At 37.7% G+C, this 21,884-nt stretch overlaps 1 protein-coding gene across 1 annotated transcript in view; it reads right to left on the bottom strand.

The window, feature by feature from the left end:
* LOC126249478 (protein phosphatase 1 regulatory subunit 37) overlaps positions 1–21,884 on the bottom strand; it is a 268,363-nt gene that overhangs the window by 203,548 nt on the left and 42,931 nt on the right. The window contains exon 3 of the mRNA XM_049951131.1: positions 21,219–21,365. Coding sequence (XP_049807088.1) covers positions 21,219–21,365 — 147 coding nt within the window. The remainder of the gene's footprint in view (positions 1–21,218; positions 21,366–21,884) is intronic.

Raw genomic sequence — 21,884 nt, 5'->3', positions numbered from 1 at the left:
GAATACTTTTTGAAAAATGCCATATAGCTTCTTGGCTGTTCAAGCATATTCCATTTTCCGTTTTCCATTATTATTATTATTATTATTATTATTATTATTATTCTTTCTTTCTTTTCTCAGACGTTATGTCTGGTCAAAAATGAAAAGTCACGCGGACCTTGATCAAGCGTGACTTCCTTTTAACTGTACGGTATATGTTATATTGTATTTAGGAACTTTCGGGTAATTGAACCTGTATCAATAATTACGGATTTCTGTAGTTGTATACAAAAGTTTGGATGTAGCTGTATTGCACTGATGTACTGGTGGATATTGTGTGGTATGACTCCTGTAGTTGATAGTATAATTGGTATAATGTCAACTTTATCCTGATGCCACATGTCCTTGACTTCCTCAGCCAGTTGGATGTATTTTTCAATTTTTTCTCCTGGTTTCTTTTGTATATTTGTTGTATTGGGTATGGATATTTCGATTAGTTGTGTTAATTTCTTCTTTTTATTGGTGAGTATGATGTCAGGTTTGTTATGTGGTGTTGTTTTATCTGTTATAATGGTTCTGTTCCAGTATAATTTGTATTCATCGTTCTCCAGTACATTTTGTGGAGCATACTTGTATGTGGGAACATGTTGTTTTATAAGTTTATGTTGTAAGGCAAGCTGTTGATGTATTATTTTTGCGACACTGTCATGTCTTCTGGGGTATTCTGTATTTGCTAGTATTGTACATCCACTTGTGATGTGATCTACTGTTTCTATTTGTTGTTTGCAAAGTCTGCATTTATCTGTTGTGGTATTGGGATCTTTAATAATATGCTTGCTGTAATATCTGGTGTTGCCTTTTCTTAGCCATGTGTCGGATGTGTGGCTGTGTTAGATGATACGGGTGCTTGCCATGTAGTGTTTTCTTTTTCCAATTTACTTTCTTCATATCTGTTGATGTTATGTGATCTAAAGGGTTGTAGAAGTGGTTATGAAATTGCAGTGGTGTAGCCGATGTATTTATATGAGTGATTGCTTTGTGTATTTTGCTAGTTTCTGCTCGTTCTATAAAGAATTTTCTTAAATTGTCTACCTGTCCATAATGTAGGTTTTTTATGTCGATAAATCCCCTTCCTCCTTCCTTTCTGCTTAATGTGAATCTTTCTGTTGCTGAATGTATGTGATGTATTCTATATTTGTGGCATTGTGATCGTGTAAGTGTATTGAGTGCTTCTAGGTCTGTGTTACTCCATTTCACTACTCCAAATGAGTAGGTCAATATTGGTATAGCATAAGTATTTATAGCTTTTGTCTTGTTTCTTGCTGTCAATTCTGTTTTCTGTATTTTTGTTAGTCTTTGTCTATATTTTTCTTTTAGTTCTTCTTTAATATTTGTATTATCTATTCCTATTTTTTGTCTGTATCCTAGATATTTATAGGTTTCTGTTTTTTCCATCGCTTCTATGCAGTTGCTGTGGTTATCCAATATGTAATCTTCTTGTTTAGTGTGTTTTCCCTTAACTATGCTATTTTTCTTACATTTGTCTGTTCCAAAAGCCATATTTATATCATTGCTGAATACTTCTCTTATCTTTAGTAATTGGTTGAGTTGTTGATTTGTTGCTGCCAGTAGTTTTAGATCATCCATGTATAGCAGATATGTGATTTTGTGTGGGTATGTTCCAGTAATATTGTATCCATAATTTGTATTATTTAGCAGGTTGGATAGTCGGTTCAGAGCAAGGCAGAACCAGAAAGGACTTAATGAGTCTCCTTGGTATATTCCACGCTTAATCTGTATTGGCTGTGATGTGATATTATTTGAATTTGTTTGGATATTAAGTGTGGTTTTCCAATTTTTCATTTACGAACTGTATCAATTTGGGATCTACTTTGTATATTTCCAATATTTGTAGTAACCATGAGTGGGGTACACTATCAAAAGCTTTTTGGTAATGAATGTATGCATAGTGTAGTGACCTTTGTTTAGTTTTAGCTTGGTATGTCACCTCTGCATCTATTATCAGTTGCTCTTTACATCCTCGTGCTCCTTTGCAACAGCCTTTTTGTTCTTCATTTATAATTTTGTTCTGTGTCGTATGTGTCATTAATTTCTGTGTAATGACTGAAGTTAATATTTTGTATATTGTTGGTAGGCATGTTATGGAGCGATATTTAGCTGGGTTTGCTGTGTCTGCTTGATCTTTAGGTTTCAGATAAGTTATTCCTTGTGTAAGTGTATCAGGGAATGTGTATGGGTCTGCAATTATTATTATTATTATTATTATTGTTGTTGTTGTTGTTGTAATGCTCAAACTTGATTTACGGTAATTGTTTTGGATAAAAACCAGTAAAATTAGGTATTATATAGGTGGCAATAAAAACACACGCAAAGAGATCCAGATTTTTTGTTAAAAACTTGTTGAGAGTGCCATATTTTGTTATATACAGTACTAATAAACCCATGTGCTTTTTACATTACATAATTTTGGAAGTGGAAGATTTTTAAATATCTTCACATAACAGTGATAATTGCAAATAATCCAGATCCCATGCCAAATCAATGCTGTTGTAACAAGAAAATCAGAGTAACACAACTCCTCCTCTGAAGCACTTCGAAGACAGCTAAGCCAGAATATAACAGTAATTTTTACAATCATTAACAGAATTTACCAGGTTTTGACAGAATATGCAACATAAACCTGATCTATTTTAAAATAATTGAACAAAATAGCCCATTGTTATTTTTTTTCCTTTGTGATTGAGTTCATTAATGTTTGCAGACAGGCATCTAAATACATACAATCGCAACTTATAAAAATGAATAAGAATCTAGTTCAGCTATAACTCAACAAGTGAATCCTGCAATGTGAGTGACAGAATTACTTCATAGTTGGTAGCTCAGTGGATCAAGGTTACAGAAGTCTTAGGATCATCAATTCAAACTGCACTGAGTGCGAGGCCTTTTTTTCTGGCTCCTAAATAACTTCACATTCGGCAACACTTCATGTAAGCACAACATGTCATGTCACACTCTAGTTTACAGCTGCGCACTTGCCAGTGTATGAAATAAACTCCACAAAATTGGGGTGCATCACATCCTTGGACGAATGCACTGATAGCTCACTGGAATGTGACATCACCAATAAGTGGACAGAGTTCCATGTAGATGGTAATCAGGAGACTTTCTGTCCAGTAGTGACCAGAATAATTGCATGTCACTGGCTCCAGTCTTCAGACACTCCTCTCACTCTTGCACGGCACTGAATCAATAAGCAAGATGATAGCTTACAGAAGAATTGCACACTGTATACCAACAGACTTCCTTGACCCATATGTTACGACCTCATTTCTCCATATTGCAAAATATCCCCATAGCCTGCTCCACCTGCTGTAGGACCAGAAGTGAATCTGTATATTTTAGTCCATTTTCGATGCTGGGTACATTTGCTGTAACATGTTTGAAGCACTAAGGGAATAAGAGCAGATGACAAATTTCATCCCCTGATAACAGTTCATCTATCCCATATAGCTTGGTGACAACCACTGCAAATTCATTTGGAAGCCTTAATGTGAAGATATAATCACAGGGAAACTATCAAAATGTCAAGGAAGATTTCTTGCCTGCGCCATCAGTATATACTACCTCAACACAAAACAAAAAAGACTACAGACCTATATATTGTAGTATATTAGTGAGTGACTGTTTCCCAATTCTAGACTGTGTTCTCATGATCTGTTAAGTTTTGTCAAAATTGATCAATTGAGTGGCACTGGATGAGCAGTTTACTACAGATACTGCATTCCATCAGAAAATGCCCTTTTTGAAATTTGACATAAAAGTAAAAGTATTTATGTACTTACCAAAAATGTTCAAGCAGTGGGTGTTGGCTTTAATGTAGGACCCACTTGAGTCTGTACACATCTGCACATGTCCATTCCACAATTCCTAACATTTCTGCACATCATTTTTTGTGTGGCTGTGTGGAAACTCCAACATTTCTATCTTCTGGCAGTGCACAAGAAAATATTTGCAGTGAACTATTCACCTGCTGTGCCATAGTAGATCAGTTTTGATAAAAGTTGTCACAACATATGGACACAGTTCAACATTGAAAAATAGTTGTTCACCAATATGCTACGCCAAGTAGTTCGATATGCTACGCCAAATAGTTCCACAGATGTCATCAGTCTCATTTGTTTTGCATCAAGGTACTACTACGTAAAAATCATGGTACATATTATATATCCAGAGTATCCCTAAAAACACTGACAATACTTAATATGTTGTGCAGGAAGGCACATTGATCAGTTTTCAAGAAAGAACCCATATCTGGAAACACACGATTTGGGTAATGGAAAGCGTCAAAGTCTGAGATGAGTGTGTGTTCCACGTTACGTCAATAAACCCAACATGAGTAGCACATCAAGCTTTGTACATTACAAACAGGATTTAAACTGTATACCTCCAATGTTGATGCAGAGTCTACATCAACAATGCTGAGCCTGATACACTTGAGCCAATACATGTGGTTGTCTTTGCAGTTTTTCAATCACTCTGTGGACTTGACCACAATATGGTCCTCTGCTGACGTTACAAGTGTGCCATACAGCATACTCTTCATACTACCCCACACAAAAGGTGTCCAATCTGGCTACCATGCTGGCCATAGAACTGTTTCACCTCTACCATTCCATAGATTCTGATATATGATGGTGTGGTGATTCTGCACATCGAGATCAAAACATGCTGGAGCTCTGTTGTGTTGCAGCCACATATCCACCTGAACATTTAGTGGCACTACATCAATAGGGTAGGCAAATCATCCTTAATAAATGTGAGGAAAATTGCTGCTGTTAGTCTGTTTGGCACTAGATATGGCCCAACGATAGTTACCAATTACCCTGGTCCAGATGTTAAAACCAATCCTGTGTTGGTGATTTTGAATCACCTGCACACGTGGGTTTTTGCCCACCCAAGCATGCATATTGAGCAAGTTCAATATTCCGTCTCTAGTAAACGGGCATTCATCCATGAAGAGCACCAAGCTCAAGAACTATGGCTGGAGCATGCATTGTTGTAAACATCACTGCACAAATTCTACCCCGTCTTCCTCCTGTAATGCCTTGACTTTCTGCAGATGGTACGGATGGTGCTGGTGTTCCTGGACAACACATCACATGGTACTTTTGCCCATGTGCAGCACCTGTGCCACCTGCCAAGTACTGGTGGCTGGATCCTCTTCAAACATTGTCAGAACTTTCTCCAACAACTGTAGCATTCTAGACGAGAGTGGATGACCCGCACCACATTTCGACACCTACCAGAGGCCAAACAGTAGACTGGGGATAGTATTCGCAAGTACCAAGAATGAAGTGCAACTACTTTACTGTACAATGGATATACCTCAGACAGAAAAACGTGCAACTTTCCAGCTTCTATGAGGCGTTCCTCAATGGCTGCGAATGTGGATGATGTGGGGTATGTCACTTTGGAAAATATTCCGCATACAGCTTTACAGCAGCTCTCCCATTGCAATCTACTTTGCCACATGTAAGCCCCATGTTGGTCATTTCCACAGCTGTGTACTGGTACATGTCATACTGCTGTCAACAAAGTTACTGCACTGTCAAATCAGACAAGGTCTGCAATAGGATGTGCACGAGGGCTTTGTGGATGAATGTAGAGCATGTGCAGTAATGTTATTAGGCTCCAGTCGTCCATCCAAAGTACACAGATGGCTAAAGGTTTGCCTATCTTCCATATTCAGACACCAAAGTGAATCAGAGCAAACCATCACAACTGTTCATTCTCAGACTTCAATGCTCTGCAGCACACAAGCCATGCATTTCCAGATATGGGTTTCTTTCTGAAAACCAATCAGTTTGCCTCCCCATACAACATAATAAGCGTTGTCAGTGGTTTTTTTCCATACCCTGCATATATATATGTAATGTTACATCCATGGGCCCAATAATAGGGAATTATGAAACAATTTAGCACCAGAACTGTAAACACTGTATTTAAAATAGGTATATACTATTTAAAGAAGAAAGTTTCGAAAAAAGAAAATACTGTGTGGAATTATGGTAACTAACATTGAGTTCAGAGTAGAAAGACGGGGTGCAGTGTGTCCAAAATTCAGGATGGAGATGCCAAACATTTACTATTATTATCCACACACACAGGATAACTCAGTAGGAAAAAAACGACTGGTATACCAACAAATTATTTCAGTAATTCAATGGCTTTCTTCTTGCCTTGTTATCAAGCAAACAGATTTGTCATATTCTCAAAGTCCAGATTCACAGTCTCATAATTTTCTACTGCTAGTACAGCCAGATGATTCAAATGCTCCTAGTCTGAGAAGCAAGCAAATAGTTCTTAACCCTTCCAAGAATGGAAAAGCATCATTCAGAAGAGCAATTTGTTGCTAGTGTTTTCAAATAAATTTTACGAGCAATTCTGATGTTTGAACAAATATCAAAGATATATTTCTCTCTTGGCATTTTATTTAAGACAGTCAAAGGATTATTCACATATCCAGAACTCAAAAGGAAGCTTTTGAAATGGACATATTCTGTTCCAAAGACGCCTCTATATCCTCTGAATAAACATGCTGCAGTTGTTCTGCAGCATTATGGACTTCAGAGTCCGTTTTCATCAACCTGGATAAGAACGAGAACTTTTCAGAAAACTCTGTAGATTCCCAAGATGCTTATTCAGTTCTGTGGATAGTATAATTACATAACTGGTCTTCAATAAGTCACCATCAGATTTTCAAACACAGTTTCATTTTATGACTCAAGAGTCTGAGTCATCAAAGAACTTTTATTCATTTCATGACATATTTTTCTTTAGTTTCATAGGCTCGCTCAAGCTGTTGTTTAGTCTCCAGTTCTCTCTCCCCCGACATTTTGTACACTTCAAAAGACCCCGTCATCTCATCTATGAAAGAAGTTAAGTATAATTATTGACTGTATCTCAATTAGCATTTATGCTTTTGAAAGGCTGACTGTCTTGTAATGCACAGAGACTTTAAACATAAGTTTCCATCTTCAAAAACCGACTGCAGAATTTTACAGTATTCTACAGATGCTGCAAAATATATTGTAAATTGTTTGTAGCATGTCAAAAAATGTTGTAGCCACTTTACAACTTGTGGCTGCACTTGATCCTACCAGATTAAGGGAATGTGTGGAACCAGGGATCAAAACTGTCAAGGAATTGAAGAACCTGATTCCGGTTTGTTAGGCCCGAGTAGATTCCTGCAATATTTGCAGCATTATCATAACTTTGGCCGTGGCAGTTGCTTATCTCTAATACACAGGAGTTGAGGAACTTACATACTGCATCTGTCAATTCTTTCCTGGTAGGCCGAGCATTTCTCATAAACGCTACGAACAACTCTTGTGGTACACCATTTTTATTCACATTTTGTGTAATGGAACTTCACTGATCACAGTTTGACACATTAAGGTTGGAACCCACAACAATTGAGACATACTTTGCAAGAACTATCTCTTTTATGATCTGTTCTGTGACACTCCTTCCCCATAATATTTACCATTTCTTCATAAGTGGTAAACGGTAAATATGAGGTATTTCCTTTACCTTGGCTTCCATATTTAGCTATATGACCTTCTAAGAAAGGATCAAATTCAGCTGTCAGCTCTAAACACATCATAACAATACCATTCCTAAGGGAACAAAACTGTTCTTAATTGCTACAAAATGGCAATCTCTTTGCAAGAAGTTTTTCCACTATAGCCACTATCCCCGTTAGTATATTTCTCCAATACTTTACTACTTGTAACTGAGTAACAAATTGTTTATCAACTTTACAGTTGTTTATCAACTCCCCTTTCTTTGAAATTCACAACACAATCGCAACGTGCAATGGAATTTTCATGTTCAGTTAACCTTTGATTAGCGTGTTTCCTATCACTAAAGCCACTTGCAGTGAACTAATATATACCCCCAAACAGTTTACACAGCACAGTGACCCCTGACTGGGAGAGTAAATCAAGTAATAGTGTTACACAATGTTTTGATTCAACAATTTCCTTTCAAACAGATCTTCGGAAATATATCTTCATTTATCAGGATATGCTCACTCTGACTTCACAAAATAACAGTTTCAAATCTGATTAATTCAGTTTTGTAAGAAAGGACCTTCATCAATTGTCAAATATGACTACACTGCCCCTAGGCCTAACTCTGGTTCATCTGTGGAATTGTTTGTATAATGGTTATCAATTTCAGATTCACTAACATCAAGCTTTTCACCACAACTGCTGCTGCACTTCGAATCAATTGTAGGTTTCTCAGGTGACAAGGAACTTGCAGCTACAGAATCTAGTCTTCTGGTAACGAAAAATGTGAGTAACTTTTGCATCTGATCTAATATTTCTCACCCCCCCTTCCACCTTTTTTGTTCAACTAATTTTTTGTAGATTGCACGACTGAGGTATTTCCTACTGTCAATATTGACGTTTGCTTTATAACAGAACCTCAGCACATTAATAAAACATGGAGAAATACAAATACAAAAATAAAAGCGCCAAGCTGATACCACACTACATCAGACGTTCTGATTCTACATCTGACGCGTCTCTATCTAGCCATACAAAACATCGGAGAGGCAGTGTTGCCAGTTGCATGATGCATCCATCTCCATCCGTCTACCTACAATTTCCCTTTAACTAATAAGAATTCTCCCCCCCCCCCCAGCCCCCCTCCCACACACACCCTTCTTTTGCCCACGAAAAATTTTTTGCTCATACCCTCAACACAATTTACCACCATGAGCCAGAGCCCATGCATAATTATGGGGCTGTGTGTGTGTGTGTGTGTGTGTGTGTGTGTGTGTGTGTCATACATAGACAATGATGGGAAAAATGGCAGCACCAAGAAGGAGTTGAGTAGACAAAGTTCGTAGGCATGTTTCTACATCTGAAAGATGATGTCTAGTCAAATTTTGTACCAGTTGCATAACAGTGGTGCCAGTAGTGCCACTATAAGGATGAAAATCAGGTTTGCTTTAAATACAGGCTGTAATAGCCATGTCCATTACTTACCTTTGAGGTTGGACGTGGTGAGTTGATGGTACTCAAGAACACCCTTAAGGAGACAAAGATGCCATTATCAACACCTCACTGAGTTTGAACGAGGTCGTGTACTAAGGCTATGAGAAGCTGGATGTTCCTTCAGTAATATTGCAGAAAGAGTTGGCAGGAATGTAGCCAACATACACGATTGCTGGCAGTGGTGGTCACTGCGAATGTGTGGTCACAAGAAGATCAGGTTCTGGATGGCTACATGGCATTACAGAGAGGGAAGACTAAGGCTCTGGCGCATTGTACGGCATCTGCAGCAGCAATGTGAGCAGCAGTTGGCACCACAGTGACACAACAAATTGTTACTTCAAGGATAGTGTGGAGCCAAATGCCCTGTAGTGTGCATTTCACTGAACACTAACCACCGCCATTTACTTCTTCGGTCGTGTCAAGTGAGAGCTAATTGAAGGGCAGGGTGGAGGTCTGCTGCGTTTTCTGATGGAAGCTGGTTCTGCCTCAGTGCCTGTGATGGCTGCATGTTGGTTAGAAAGAGGCCAGTTGAGGGCCTGCAACCACCTTGTCTGCCTGCTAGATGCACCATACATACACATGGGGTTATGATCTTTGGTGCACTTTCATATAACAGCAGGAGCAGTCTCACTGTTACTCCATGCACCTTGAATGGAAATTTGTACATCAATCTGGCGATTCGGCCTGTTCTGCTGTCACACATGAACAGCATTCCAGGGGGTGTTTTCCAACAGGACAGTGCTCACCCACATACCATTGTTGTAACCCAACATTATCTACAGTGTGTCAACATGTTGCCTTGGCCTGCTTGATCACTAGATCTGTCTCCAATTGAGCAAATATGGAACATCACCAGACGACAACTCCAGTGTCATCCACAAACAGCATTAACCATCACTATATTGACCACCCAGTGCAACACACACGGAGCTCAATCCCACAAACTGACATCTGGCACCTGTACAACATAATTCATGCACGTTTGCATGCTTGCAATCAACATTCTGGCAGTTACACTGTTTATTAATGTATCAACATTTCACACTTCCAATGGCTTATTTCATGCTTACATTAACCTGCAATCTTGCAATGTGCAATGTTAACCACTTAAATGCATTTCCATTCCCATAATGTCATCTCTCTCTCTCTCTCTCTCTCTCTCTCTCTCTCTCTCTCTCTCTCCCTCCCTCCCCCCCTTTTTTTTCTGATGACACTAACTTTAACAAGCTGTTGCACACAACATCCTTTACTACCAAGCTAATGTCATCAGCAAACAGAAATATTTCAGAGTTATCCATAATACCAGAGGGCATATCATGTATATAAAAAAAGGAACAGGAGTGGCCCCAACAGTGATCCCTGGGGCACCCCCCATTTGACTGTACTCCACTCAGACTCCGCATCACAGCCATTCTCAACATTGTGAATGACCTTTTGCTGTCTGTTGTTGAAGTAAGAGGTGAAGCAATTGTGAGCTACTCCCAGTATTCCGTAATGGTCCAACTTCTGGAGCAATATTTTGCGATCCACACAATCAAACGTCTTAGTTAAATCAAAAAATATGTGTAGCTTTCGAAACGTGTTTAACCCATCCAGAGAAAAGAGCATGTAGCATGTTCAGTTGTTAAAAGACTTCTAAAGCCGAACTGTACATTTGATAGCAAATTGTGTGATATAAAATGATCAATTATCCTTACATACATAGCCTTTTCAATAACTTTAGCAAACACTGAGGGCATAGAAATAGGTCTAAAATTGTCTACCTTATCCCTTTCTCCCTTTTTATAAAGCGGCTTTACTACTGAGTATTTTAATCATTCAGGAAACTGCCCATTCTTAAAGGAAAAATTACAAATATGACAAACATGTGCAACACAGTACTTTAATATTCTGCTAGGCACTCTATCATACCCATGAGAGTCTTTAGTTTTCAGTGATTTAATTACTGACTCAATCTCTCTCTCCTGTATGTATCACAGAGAAGTATTTCAGACATCAGTCTCAGAAAGGCATTTTCTAAGAGAGTTATATGATTCCCTGTAGAAACTAAATTTTTATTTAATTCACTAGCAATGCTCAGAAAATGATTGTTAAATATTGTACAAAGATCTGATTTATCAGTAATAGAATAAAGGATGTTGTGTACAACATTGGCTCAGTTTCAAATGACCTAAGTTTATGGCTTGTAGAAAATAAACTAATGCTAAATCACTGTAAGATTCATTTTTTACAGTTTCTAACACATAATTCAACAAAACCTTACATTTTAACTTCACAGGGTAGGCATATGATTAGTGAAACTGAACAGTTCAAATTTCTAGGTGTTCAGATAGTAAACTGTCGTGGAAAGGATCTTGTTCAAAGACTTAATGCTGTCAGTTTTACTATTCGAACGGTATCTGAAGTTAGTGATCGTTCGACACGAAAATTAGTCTACTTTGCTTATTTTCATTCACTTATGTTCTATGATATTATATTTTGGGGTAACTCTTCCCATTCTAAAAGGAAATTTTTGGCTCAGAAATGAGTGGTTCGGGCAATAAGTGGTGTAAATTCGCGAACCTCTTGTCAACCCCAGTTCACTAGTCTGGGTATTTTGACATTGGCCTCTCAATATAAATATTCTTTACTGTTGTTTCTCATTAACAATATCAGTTTATTCCCAAGAATAAGCAGCTTTCACTCAGTGAATATTCAGCAGAAATCCAACCTGCATTTGGATCAAACTTCCTTAACTCTTGTGCAGAAAGGTGTGCAGTATACTGCTGCATCCATTTTCAATAAGCTACCACAATAATTCAAAACTCTTAGCAGTAATCCATGCACTTTCAAATCGAAACTGAAGAGTTTCCTCGTGGGTCACTCCTTCTATTCTGTTGAGGAGTTCCTTGAAAAAGTAAGCCAATTCTTACATTATATTGTTGACTGTGTTTACTGAAACTTATGGTTTGACTTTTTTTGGGTTCATAAACATTTTATTTTTATCTGTTATTACTTTTATGTTGTAATTTCATGTACTGACACGTTCCACGACCTTGGAGATTTGCTCCTCAATTTGGTCCTACGGAACTTGATATCTAAATAAATTTTTAAAAAACCTTGAGATACTGTATATTTTTTCTCACTCAGCGTCAGTGGGAATTAAAATGCTTCCCTCCTCTCGCTCTTCTATTATGGGTAGGTTTATATCCATACTACATTTGCAAACATCATCATTGCTCTCACTCACCAAAACTTAACTGACAACAAATGTTAGCAAAAAATAAATGTACTATGAAACTGTAGGTAACCCTGCTAGTTGCGACATAATGACAATTACTTTCTCTTGCACAGTGAATAGTTGTTTGAGTAAAGAGAAACACAGAATCATTATCCCATAGGACATTAGTGAATGAAACTCAGTAAAACGTGTTAATTTACAACTGCAGAACTTAGTTAACAAATTCCTCATTACCGTGTTTTCCTGCATAGTATGTTCATTCTTGAAAGTCCCCATCACAATTGTATTAAATACATGTTAAACTGACTCATTTGTGCATTCTCCCTGCCTGGTTTGTGCATTCAAATTTTGCAGTATTGATACTGTTTGTCACAACTTTTGCCACAGTGAGTTGTGAGAGTGGCGGGAGTAGGAAGTTCACGGCCATGTGGTGTGGAAATTTGCATGGGGCCAGTGCTGTTCAGTGTCAGCAACTCTGCAAGTCTCATGGATCATTGTCTATGGTAGAAATGACATTTGGCAGTAGTTTGTACAGGTTGGCAGTAGCTTCAATGACATCCAGTTTCTGTTGCGGACAAACAAATTGAGTAGCGTGTAATTGAGTCACTGGTCTCCTTTGCTCGTGTTCAATGTTTGATTAACTTTCAGTCCATGCTTTTTTCTCTTTTTTCTTCTTTTCTTTTGTACAATAGTCAGCAAATGAAAAATAATTGAAGCAGCATGTTTGGAAGGAGGCAATGGCAAATGAAAATTAGTGCACAACTGTCAGTTTCCAGAGCTGGTAAATGTGCTCCTGGCGTGGATAAAACTAGTTCGTCCTTCTAACATTTCAACTGATGGTGCAGTGGTTCATGCTAAAGCAATATATTTGGCACAGAAGTTGGGACTTGCATATTACAAGGCATCCAATGGTTGGATCAAAAGGTTTAAGAATCGACATAATTTAGTGTATGTGTTCAAGCTGAGGTTGGAAATGTGAATTCACACTATTCAGTCATACTCTGTCATCAATTATAGAAGAATACAGTCCAAATGAGGTTTTTAATGCAGATGGAACACGCTAATTTTCTCACTTTCTGTCTGACAAAATTGTTGAGGTCAGAGGAGAAAAATACCATGATGGAAAATTTAGTAAAGAGAGGCTAACTGTTTTATTATGTTGTAATGAAAGTGGAACAGAAAAGTTGGTACCACTAATAACTGGAAAGGTGAAGATTTAATAATGCTCCAAAAATGTCCACTCATTTCCATGTCAGTACACATCTAATGCAAATGCATGGATAACAACACTTATACTTGAACAATTCTTGTGGGACTAGGATGCAACATTGGATGTTAGAAACAGGAAAAATCATCCTGTTTATTGACCAGTGTGCAGTGCACCTGCAAGATAACTCATACCTACGTAATATAAATGTAATATTTTTCCCTTCCAATTGTAGAAGCCACCTTCAGCCACTTGACCGAGGCATTATAAAAATGCCTGAAACAAAGATACAGTAAGATTCTTGCAGAGAAGAGGCTGGCTTGTAGCCATTCTACAATGAGGTTACAATCTTGGGTGCTATGCATTTTGTAACAAGAGCCTGGGATTCCGTGCAAGAAAGCACGATCTCAGGCTGCTTCAAGAAGGCTGGCTTTCATCGGATACTTTACAGAAGACATCATACCAGAAAACAAAGTAGTTGGAGCTGAACAATGGCAGCAAATAATTGGGCAAGGAGAAAACACTGACTACCTTAGCTTCGATGAATATCCTGATAGTGACGAAAGTGTTGACATCTGTCAATCCAGAACAATTGATGAATTGTTGTAGGAACATATGGCAGAGAAACAAGAGGAAAGTGAAGAACAGGATGAATGGGACATTCATCGGTTTCTACAGCATCAACGGCTATTGAGGCATTGGACACAGTTAAGTTTTAGGTTTTGAGTGTTGAAGTCAACAAAGATATGATTAACATGTTAACTAAGATGGACAATACAGCATTAAAATCAAAACAAAATAAAGAGTCCACTATAGAGAAGTTTTTCAAACCTCTGCGAAGACAGGATTACACACTGTATGTTACCACGATGTAATGTAGTTTGGCTAACAGGATGTACAAAATACCAATAGTCTGTTGAAATGACAACCCCTAGTAAGTAAAAGGCAGTGATTCACTAATGGTGAGACACTAAATAAATGACATTCATTTGTTTTGAGAAGTGTACTAAAAACTGAAATTTTAGCATATTTTTAATTTTCACATGCCAGGTATGTATTTTGGATGTTACAGGTTGTGCTCTCATGTCACGTGACTTTCTTGCATTCCAGTTGGATGATGGTAGAAGTGTACACATCTGATTATTACATTTCACACATTTTTGCTTCTTTTATACTAACATGTAATTCTGAGATTTTCTTGGTTTGATATTCCGAATGTCATCTCGATAAGGTGCATTTTGAATTATAATTTCTTTATTGAAGTAGCATGTCAGGAAGTGTGGTACTGTGAGATCCGATATTACCCCAAATATGGTACCCATATTTACGCATTTTGATAGACAAAAAAAAAAAATCTAATCACTATCAAATCAGATATTTTTCAGTAGAACATTTTTCCACTTGTGATTTCAAAATTTGTGGTTCTTTCAAAAACACGCTCGCTAATGAGAGACCACTGTAATTGCTATGCCTCCAAGGCAGAAGTAGCTGAACCTATGTTTTTATCAAGTTCACTGTAAATTTTTTCCCTTAGCTTAATATCATCATCAATATATACAATGTGACCCGCAAAAGTCTGAAAAGCTTGTAAGGGCGTTGCAGGGCAGGTTGTGGTGAGAAATAACTGTTACGAAAAAAATTCATACATTGTGCCATTTCCCAGTTAATTGCATTGAAGTTAGCAAATCAGGTCATAGCGCACATAAAAACAAGCAGCCCGCCAGAGACAGTGTCACCAAAAATGTTCTCTGTTTGGTTTCCTAAACAAAAACAAGAGAGCGATACGAAAGTTGGACAAGGGACTGTAATAAGGATTGAACCCAAACCAAAGGCTTAGCAATCTCTTGCACTATCATCCATGTTATAAGAACAACTTACACTAATTCTACCTGGCGGGCTGCTTGAATTTGAACACGCAATGCCTGATACGTTACTTTCAATGTTAATTAACTCGGAAATGGTACAATGTTTTTAACTTTCACAAATGCATGATTTATTATTCTCTCTCTTGCACCTTACAACAATCTCTGGTCCCATTAAAAAAGAACTAATTATCCATGCTAGTTTAAAGGTAATGGTATATAGTCTTGTCAACTACAGCAACAGAGGTCCTATGATTGAACCTTCTGGAATAATGCCTATTGTAATTTTTCACTATGTAGGTGTTTCAGTATAAATTAGTTAAACCAGCTAGTGTAACTGGAGTCATCATACACCTTAAGCAGGGAATAACCACTCATGCTACGCCATGCAATTCATATAAAAGTAAATTCTCTGGCACAGTGTTATGATCGATATAATCAAATGCTTTTGAAAATTCATAGAACATATATTTTACCACTTAAAAATTTTATTAAATTTTTGCTAAATATCAGTCACTAGGAAATAAGAAAAGTGAGCTTATCTTTCCCATTTATCTGTGATTCATAACATTTTCAGTATTTATATCTACATCTACATACACTCCACAAGCCGCTATACAGTGTAGTTAAAATAGTTGGTAAACAGAGAAAGAATATTAAAATATTTTGGCAAAATAGCACTCCAAAGACACATGCTTTGAACAGATGATGATATATGCCAACAATATGTCATCATTTGCACAATGAGAAGGGCAGTTGAAACAAGATGGTAACTTCTTTAGCTGTGTTCGCCATGGAGGAGTGGATAGTTTTAAGATTTTTGTCTTCAGTGAGAAGACTGAACAAGTCAGAGCAAGTAAATAGATGCATGTCCATCAGTTGTTGAGGACATTTGCTCTGATTGTCTGAGCACAACCATTTCTGGTGAGAATGTTGGACATACTAATGCCATTATTCATGAGAATCCGTGTACTTTTTTAAAAACTTTGCCCATGGAACTTGAATGTTAGTGTCGTATACACTCACACCATTGTTACGGAGGTTCTCAGGTTCTTCAAATTGTGTGCCCAGTAGATGCATTTCATACTTGATGACAAAAACAAGATCCATACAAAATTTCCATATCCTTTTAGTATTACATATTTCTGTAAGAGACAGAGTGCTCACACATACTGTCACAAAGGAAAATATCTGGAAGCATGATTACATACCAAAAAGCAGAAAGAAGTCTTTGATGGGCAGCACATATGTTCTCCAACTAAGTCCAAACTATGCGCCACTACAGTATTTGTCACACTTTTCTGGGATATGAATTGGCCAATGCTCGAACACTAACAGGAGAGGGGTGAAGAAATGAATGCTTCCTGGTGTAGCACAATGGTGGAAAGGAGTTAAATCTATTACCATAAAGCCATCACGAAGGACTTCTGCCAAGAGACATTAACATTTTTCACAACAACAGTGAGGGCAGCGATGTAAAATAAGTTAAATTGGAATAATCAAAGAGTGTTATTCACTTTATTATTATTACAGCAGTTTGAAAATGCTGAAGGCATATAGTAATAGTTATGTTAAACATTAATGTCTACTAAAGTTATATACACTGAGGTGGTGAAAGTCGTGGGATACTTCCTAATATCGTATTGGACTTCCTTTTGCCCAGCGCAGTGCAGTACCTCAATGTGGCATGGACTCAAGTCGTAGGAAGTCCCCTGCAGAAATACTGAGCCATGTTCCCTCTTAGCCATACATAATTACAAAAGTGTTTCTGGTGAAGGGTTTTGTGTATGAACTGACCTCTCAATCATGTCTCGTAAATGTTCAATGGGATTCATGTCAGGCGATCTGGATGGCCAAATCATTCGCTTGAACTGTCCGGGATGTTCTTCAAACCAAACGTGAACCACTGTGGCACGGAGACATGGTGCATTGTCATCCACAAAATTTCACTGTTGTTTGGGAACATGAAATCCATGAATGGCTGCACATAGTCTTGAACATAACCATTTACAGTCAATGATTGATTCAGTTGGACCACAGGATCCAGACTATTCTGTGTCAACACAGCCCGCACTATTATGGAGCCCAAAGTTTGATACATAATAGATCCACAACTCAGAGGCATGATAATTAATTTAGAGAGATCCACTTCAGTTGCACTAATATTTATTTAAACCACAAACAGCTCTGAGATTTTAAAATCCCATCTTCAGGTGTATGAAAATTATAGTATTTGGTAATAGGTAACATGCAGTCAGGTCAGTCAGCGCAAGATTTCCAATCACTTTATGTCGGCAGAAACTGTCTGCCGGTGGGCAGCCACATGGTAGGAACGCCAACCACTACTGTGTGGAGGGTCACACCAGAGGTCTCCACCTCGCCAGGGGTGGTCTCTAAAACTGTCCTATTAGCAGACCATACAAGCAGAATTGTACCATATTAATACCAGGAAGTGAATAATGCAACAAATCATTTTCTGGAGAGTGGACCAAGTCTTAATTGTAATAGCACACAGTACATCTAAGATTCTTACACACATTTCTGATCACACTGCTACGTCTTACAATGATTAGGAGAAAACAAGCAGATTTATGGAACTGAGGATATGTGACAAGCTGTCGCCGAATGTTCCTATTCACAATGTCCAATGGAAGATAAATGTTGCTACCTATGTGATTAGTACATTTTTTACTGTCAGCACCAGTGGTACACTGAAATGTATTAACTATATATACCTGCTGCCCATGATGATATATATGATAAGGTATAGGACCAACTGCATTCAGGCATTCCAAAAGTGAGTAATCAAAACCATATATGCTGTTAATTCACAAAAATTTATGTAAACCTCTGTTTAATTAGCTGGAGATTCTTATACTTGCACAGTGGTAAGACTACACACTTCCAGAGGTTGGAGAAAAAAGGGAAACACACCAAGAAATGCACGCTTGAACATAAATGCAGATGCTAGTCAAGCCTGAAGGTTGTGCTGTTGTATTTGACCATGAACGACACCTGTGCAATATCCTCAACACGTCACAGATGTCAGTCGTGATCAAGACAGTGCTCCGTGAAGCTGTGAGTGACTTATGTTGGAGTTAAGTGAATTTGAACATAGGCAAACTGCTGGTGCTCGTAGGGTGGGTTCTTTCATTACCAAGGGAGCTGAAGCGTTTCTTGTTACAAGAGGCACTGCATCAAAGATGTGTACAACATACAGGGAAAGCAGAAAAAACATCATTCAAAATCACAGTGTAGACAAAAGTGTGTGTTGAGTGATCATGACACACTGTCATTGAAGAGAACTGTGACTAAAAATAAGAGGATGACAACCACAAAAGACACTGCATAATTGAATGTCGCACTCACAAACACTGTCGGCACAAAAATGAGATGAAGGGAGATTCGTAAGTTGGGAATAGTATGGTGAGCTGGAATTCCAAAACCACACATCAGTGATGCAAATTCCGTTAACAGGTAAATGTGGTGCCGAAGCCGTGATACCTGGACTATGAAACAATGCAAGAATGCCATTCTGTTAGATGAGTCTTGTTTCACACTGTTTCCAACACCTGATTGAGTTTACACCCCAAACGTGAATCACCGGGGGGATTTGGTGATGATTCGGGCAGCCGCATCTCAATATCTCGAGGGTCCCACGGTTACTCTGCAAGGTTGTATAATATCAAGGCTAATGTGACCATTTTGGCTAATTAGGTCTGTCCCATGGTCCAATGGTTGTTTCCAAATGGTGATGCTTTGTTCCAATGCGATGGCCCCCGTTCACACAGCTCGCATCATCCAGGACTGGTTTTGTAAGCACGAGGATGAACTGTCACATTCCCCCTGGCCATTACAGTCACCAGATCTCAATATTACGTGTTGTATTTTTGGTTGTTTCCCTGTTTTTGTTCAACTCCTGTACAAGGTTAATGGCTGACAACATAAAGGTGTCTAAATGGAATAATAACATTAATTAAGCAAACACAACCAATGAACAATATTTATATTCTCAACGATTTCTTGAGAAATTGTGCCACACACTGCAATATATATTTCAAACACATTTCCACGCAACTTGGAGGCTGTTCCTAACAAGCTGCAGGTTTTCAAACCCAAGTTGAAGGGTTTCCTCCTGTTCCTACCACTCCCTCCAGGTATACTTCAGGTTCGCCAAACTGCGTTACGAAATTTTAATTCAATGAAGTTCATCAATTAATACAAAATGCTGTTCGTATAAGAGTGCTTAATGTCTACTTTATTGTGCTTTTATAATTATTTGGTTTTTCACACAGCTTTCCGAAATCATTAAAGGTGGTCAACAAGTAGTTCATACTTACATGCCATGACTTGTCCATTACTAAGCTTTGTCAAATAAGTTAACTATTATACCGTACATTTATTATAATTCTTGTTTTAAGTGTTATCTCAGTCTCAGATATTGGGAGTTAATTTTCCTTTTCCTCCGTAAGTTCTATGTGTGTTATGGTGTGTTCTATGGTATTGTATCATAGATAAACATTAAATATTTTTTATCACTTTACATTGACCATGGTTAAGGGTTTTCCATGAATGTTCTGTCTGATCTGAAGCATCAACGTAACTCAAGAACTTTACACAAATAGGTTGACTTACAACTTCATTACCATCCAGAACTGCGACTGTGATTTAAACTGGTGTTTATTTGGTAATAAATATGCAACCAATTGCTTTTTACGATTTATTCAACCACGAACATGTTTTCAAGCCACTGCAGGCTCATCTTCAGATGGAGGTGTTACAGAAACATTATCTCATGGACCAAGTGTAGCTAGATGCAGTGCTGGTGTTGCTGGTGGAAATGAGGGAAATTTAGTAATCGGTGACGAAACATTTACGAATCCGAACGTTTTTTATATTTTAGGTACTTACAGTGCTCTGCCTTCTGGTATTCACATCAGATTGCTTCTTATAATGTGCATTATTACACTATGTACAAAAATAAACACAGCATGTTGGTACACTTGGTTTTACACTGGCTCAAAGGATGTAAACATTTGATGTTTTTGCAAAGAATACGGATATGACGGATACTGCACTTTTACTACATAATAGTATTTGTGTGTTTTTGCCAAAGACTATTATGTAGTAAAAGTGCAGTGTGTTTATGTCAAAGACTATTATGCAGTAAAAGTGCAGTATCTGTCATATCTGTATTCTTTGTAAAAACATCGAATGTTTACATCCTGTGAGCCAGTGTAAAAACACGTGTAGCTACATACTGTGTTTATTTGTGTACATAGAGTAATAATGCACGTTATAAGAAGCAATGTGATGTGAATACCAGAAGGCAGAGCACTGTAAGTACCTAAAATATAAAAAAACTTTCGGATTCATAAATGATTCGTCACCGATTACTAAATTTCTGTCATTTCTGCCAGCAACACCAGCACTGCATATAGCTACACTTGGGACCACAAGATAATGTTTCTATAACACCTCCAACTGAAGTGGCTCAAAAACATGTCCATGATTGAATAAATCGTAAAAAAGTGACTGGCTCCATATTTATTACCAAATAAATGCCAATCCAGATTAACGTCATTGCAGCTATAGAACACAATGTTAGTCAGCTACATCATCAAAATAACAATGATGAAACAGAATTTCATGAGGGAAATGCCAAGGACTTATAAATAATATCATTACATGACAGCATGTTTCAGAATATTGAATTTCAATAAATTAATACAGTTAATGGAAGATTCAGTTTCATTCCAGACATACTGGAAAAATAAGTAGCAACTGAAGTGGGAGTTATTTATAAGAACTGCTTGAATGGAACAACTGCACTATAAGAATTACAAAAGAACACCACCAACCTCATCATCAAGAGATGTTGCTTCCAAGTTAATATGCTTGAATTGGACACGCTTTAGGACTTCCTCCAAGCTTTCACAGTGGCCCCAAACTAATTGCTCACCTGCTAAGTCAAGAATTTCATTGCGACCAATATCCAAATCAATTTCCTGTAAACAGAGGGAACACATAAGCACACAATCACATGTTCTAACAATATTTTCAATGAGTGAAAACAAAATCCCCTTCAACTTAATTCTGCATAGCACACTAAGAATAATTATACAACAATTACACAGTTCCCAACTGCAGACTGTTCTCTTTTGAATACATGCTGTCTGCTTATTTATTTTGAAGAACTGCAATGCATACATAATGGGTTCCTATCCATTGCACTCCAATGAAAAAAACACAACAATTGTATCCAATACAATTTATTTTTTTCTATTTTCAACAACAATGAATTATTATCTAAATGTTAATGCATTCACCATTTGACTTATTTCCTTCAGGATACATTATTGCAGCTTCAGGTTTGAAGCAATTTTGAAGCAATTCTGGAATTCACACACACATTTCCGCATTAGCACAGTACTTAGTTCACAGCTAACAGGCCAAGCCTTAAGCTTCTAACACACATTTCTGATCACAGTGCCAATCAAGTCTTACAGTTACTAGCAGAAGACAAG

The sequence above is a fragment of the Schistocerca nitens genome, chromosome 3 (genome assembly GCF_023898315.1).
Source record: "Schistocerca nitens isolate TAMUIC-IGC-003100 chromosome 3, iqSchNite1.1, whole genome shotgun sequence".
Taxonomy (NCBI): Eukaryota; Metazoa; Arthropoda; class Insecta; order Orthoptera; family Acrididae; genus Schistocerca; species Schistocerca nitens.
Note: the sequence above shows the minus strand (reverse complement) of the source record. Positions and strands in the feature narration are given on the sequence as shown.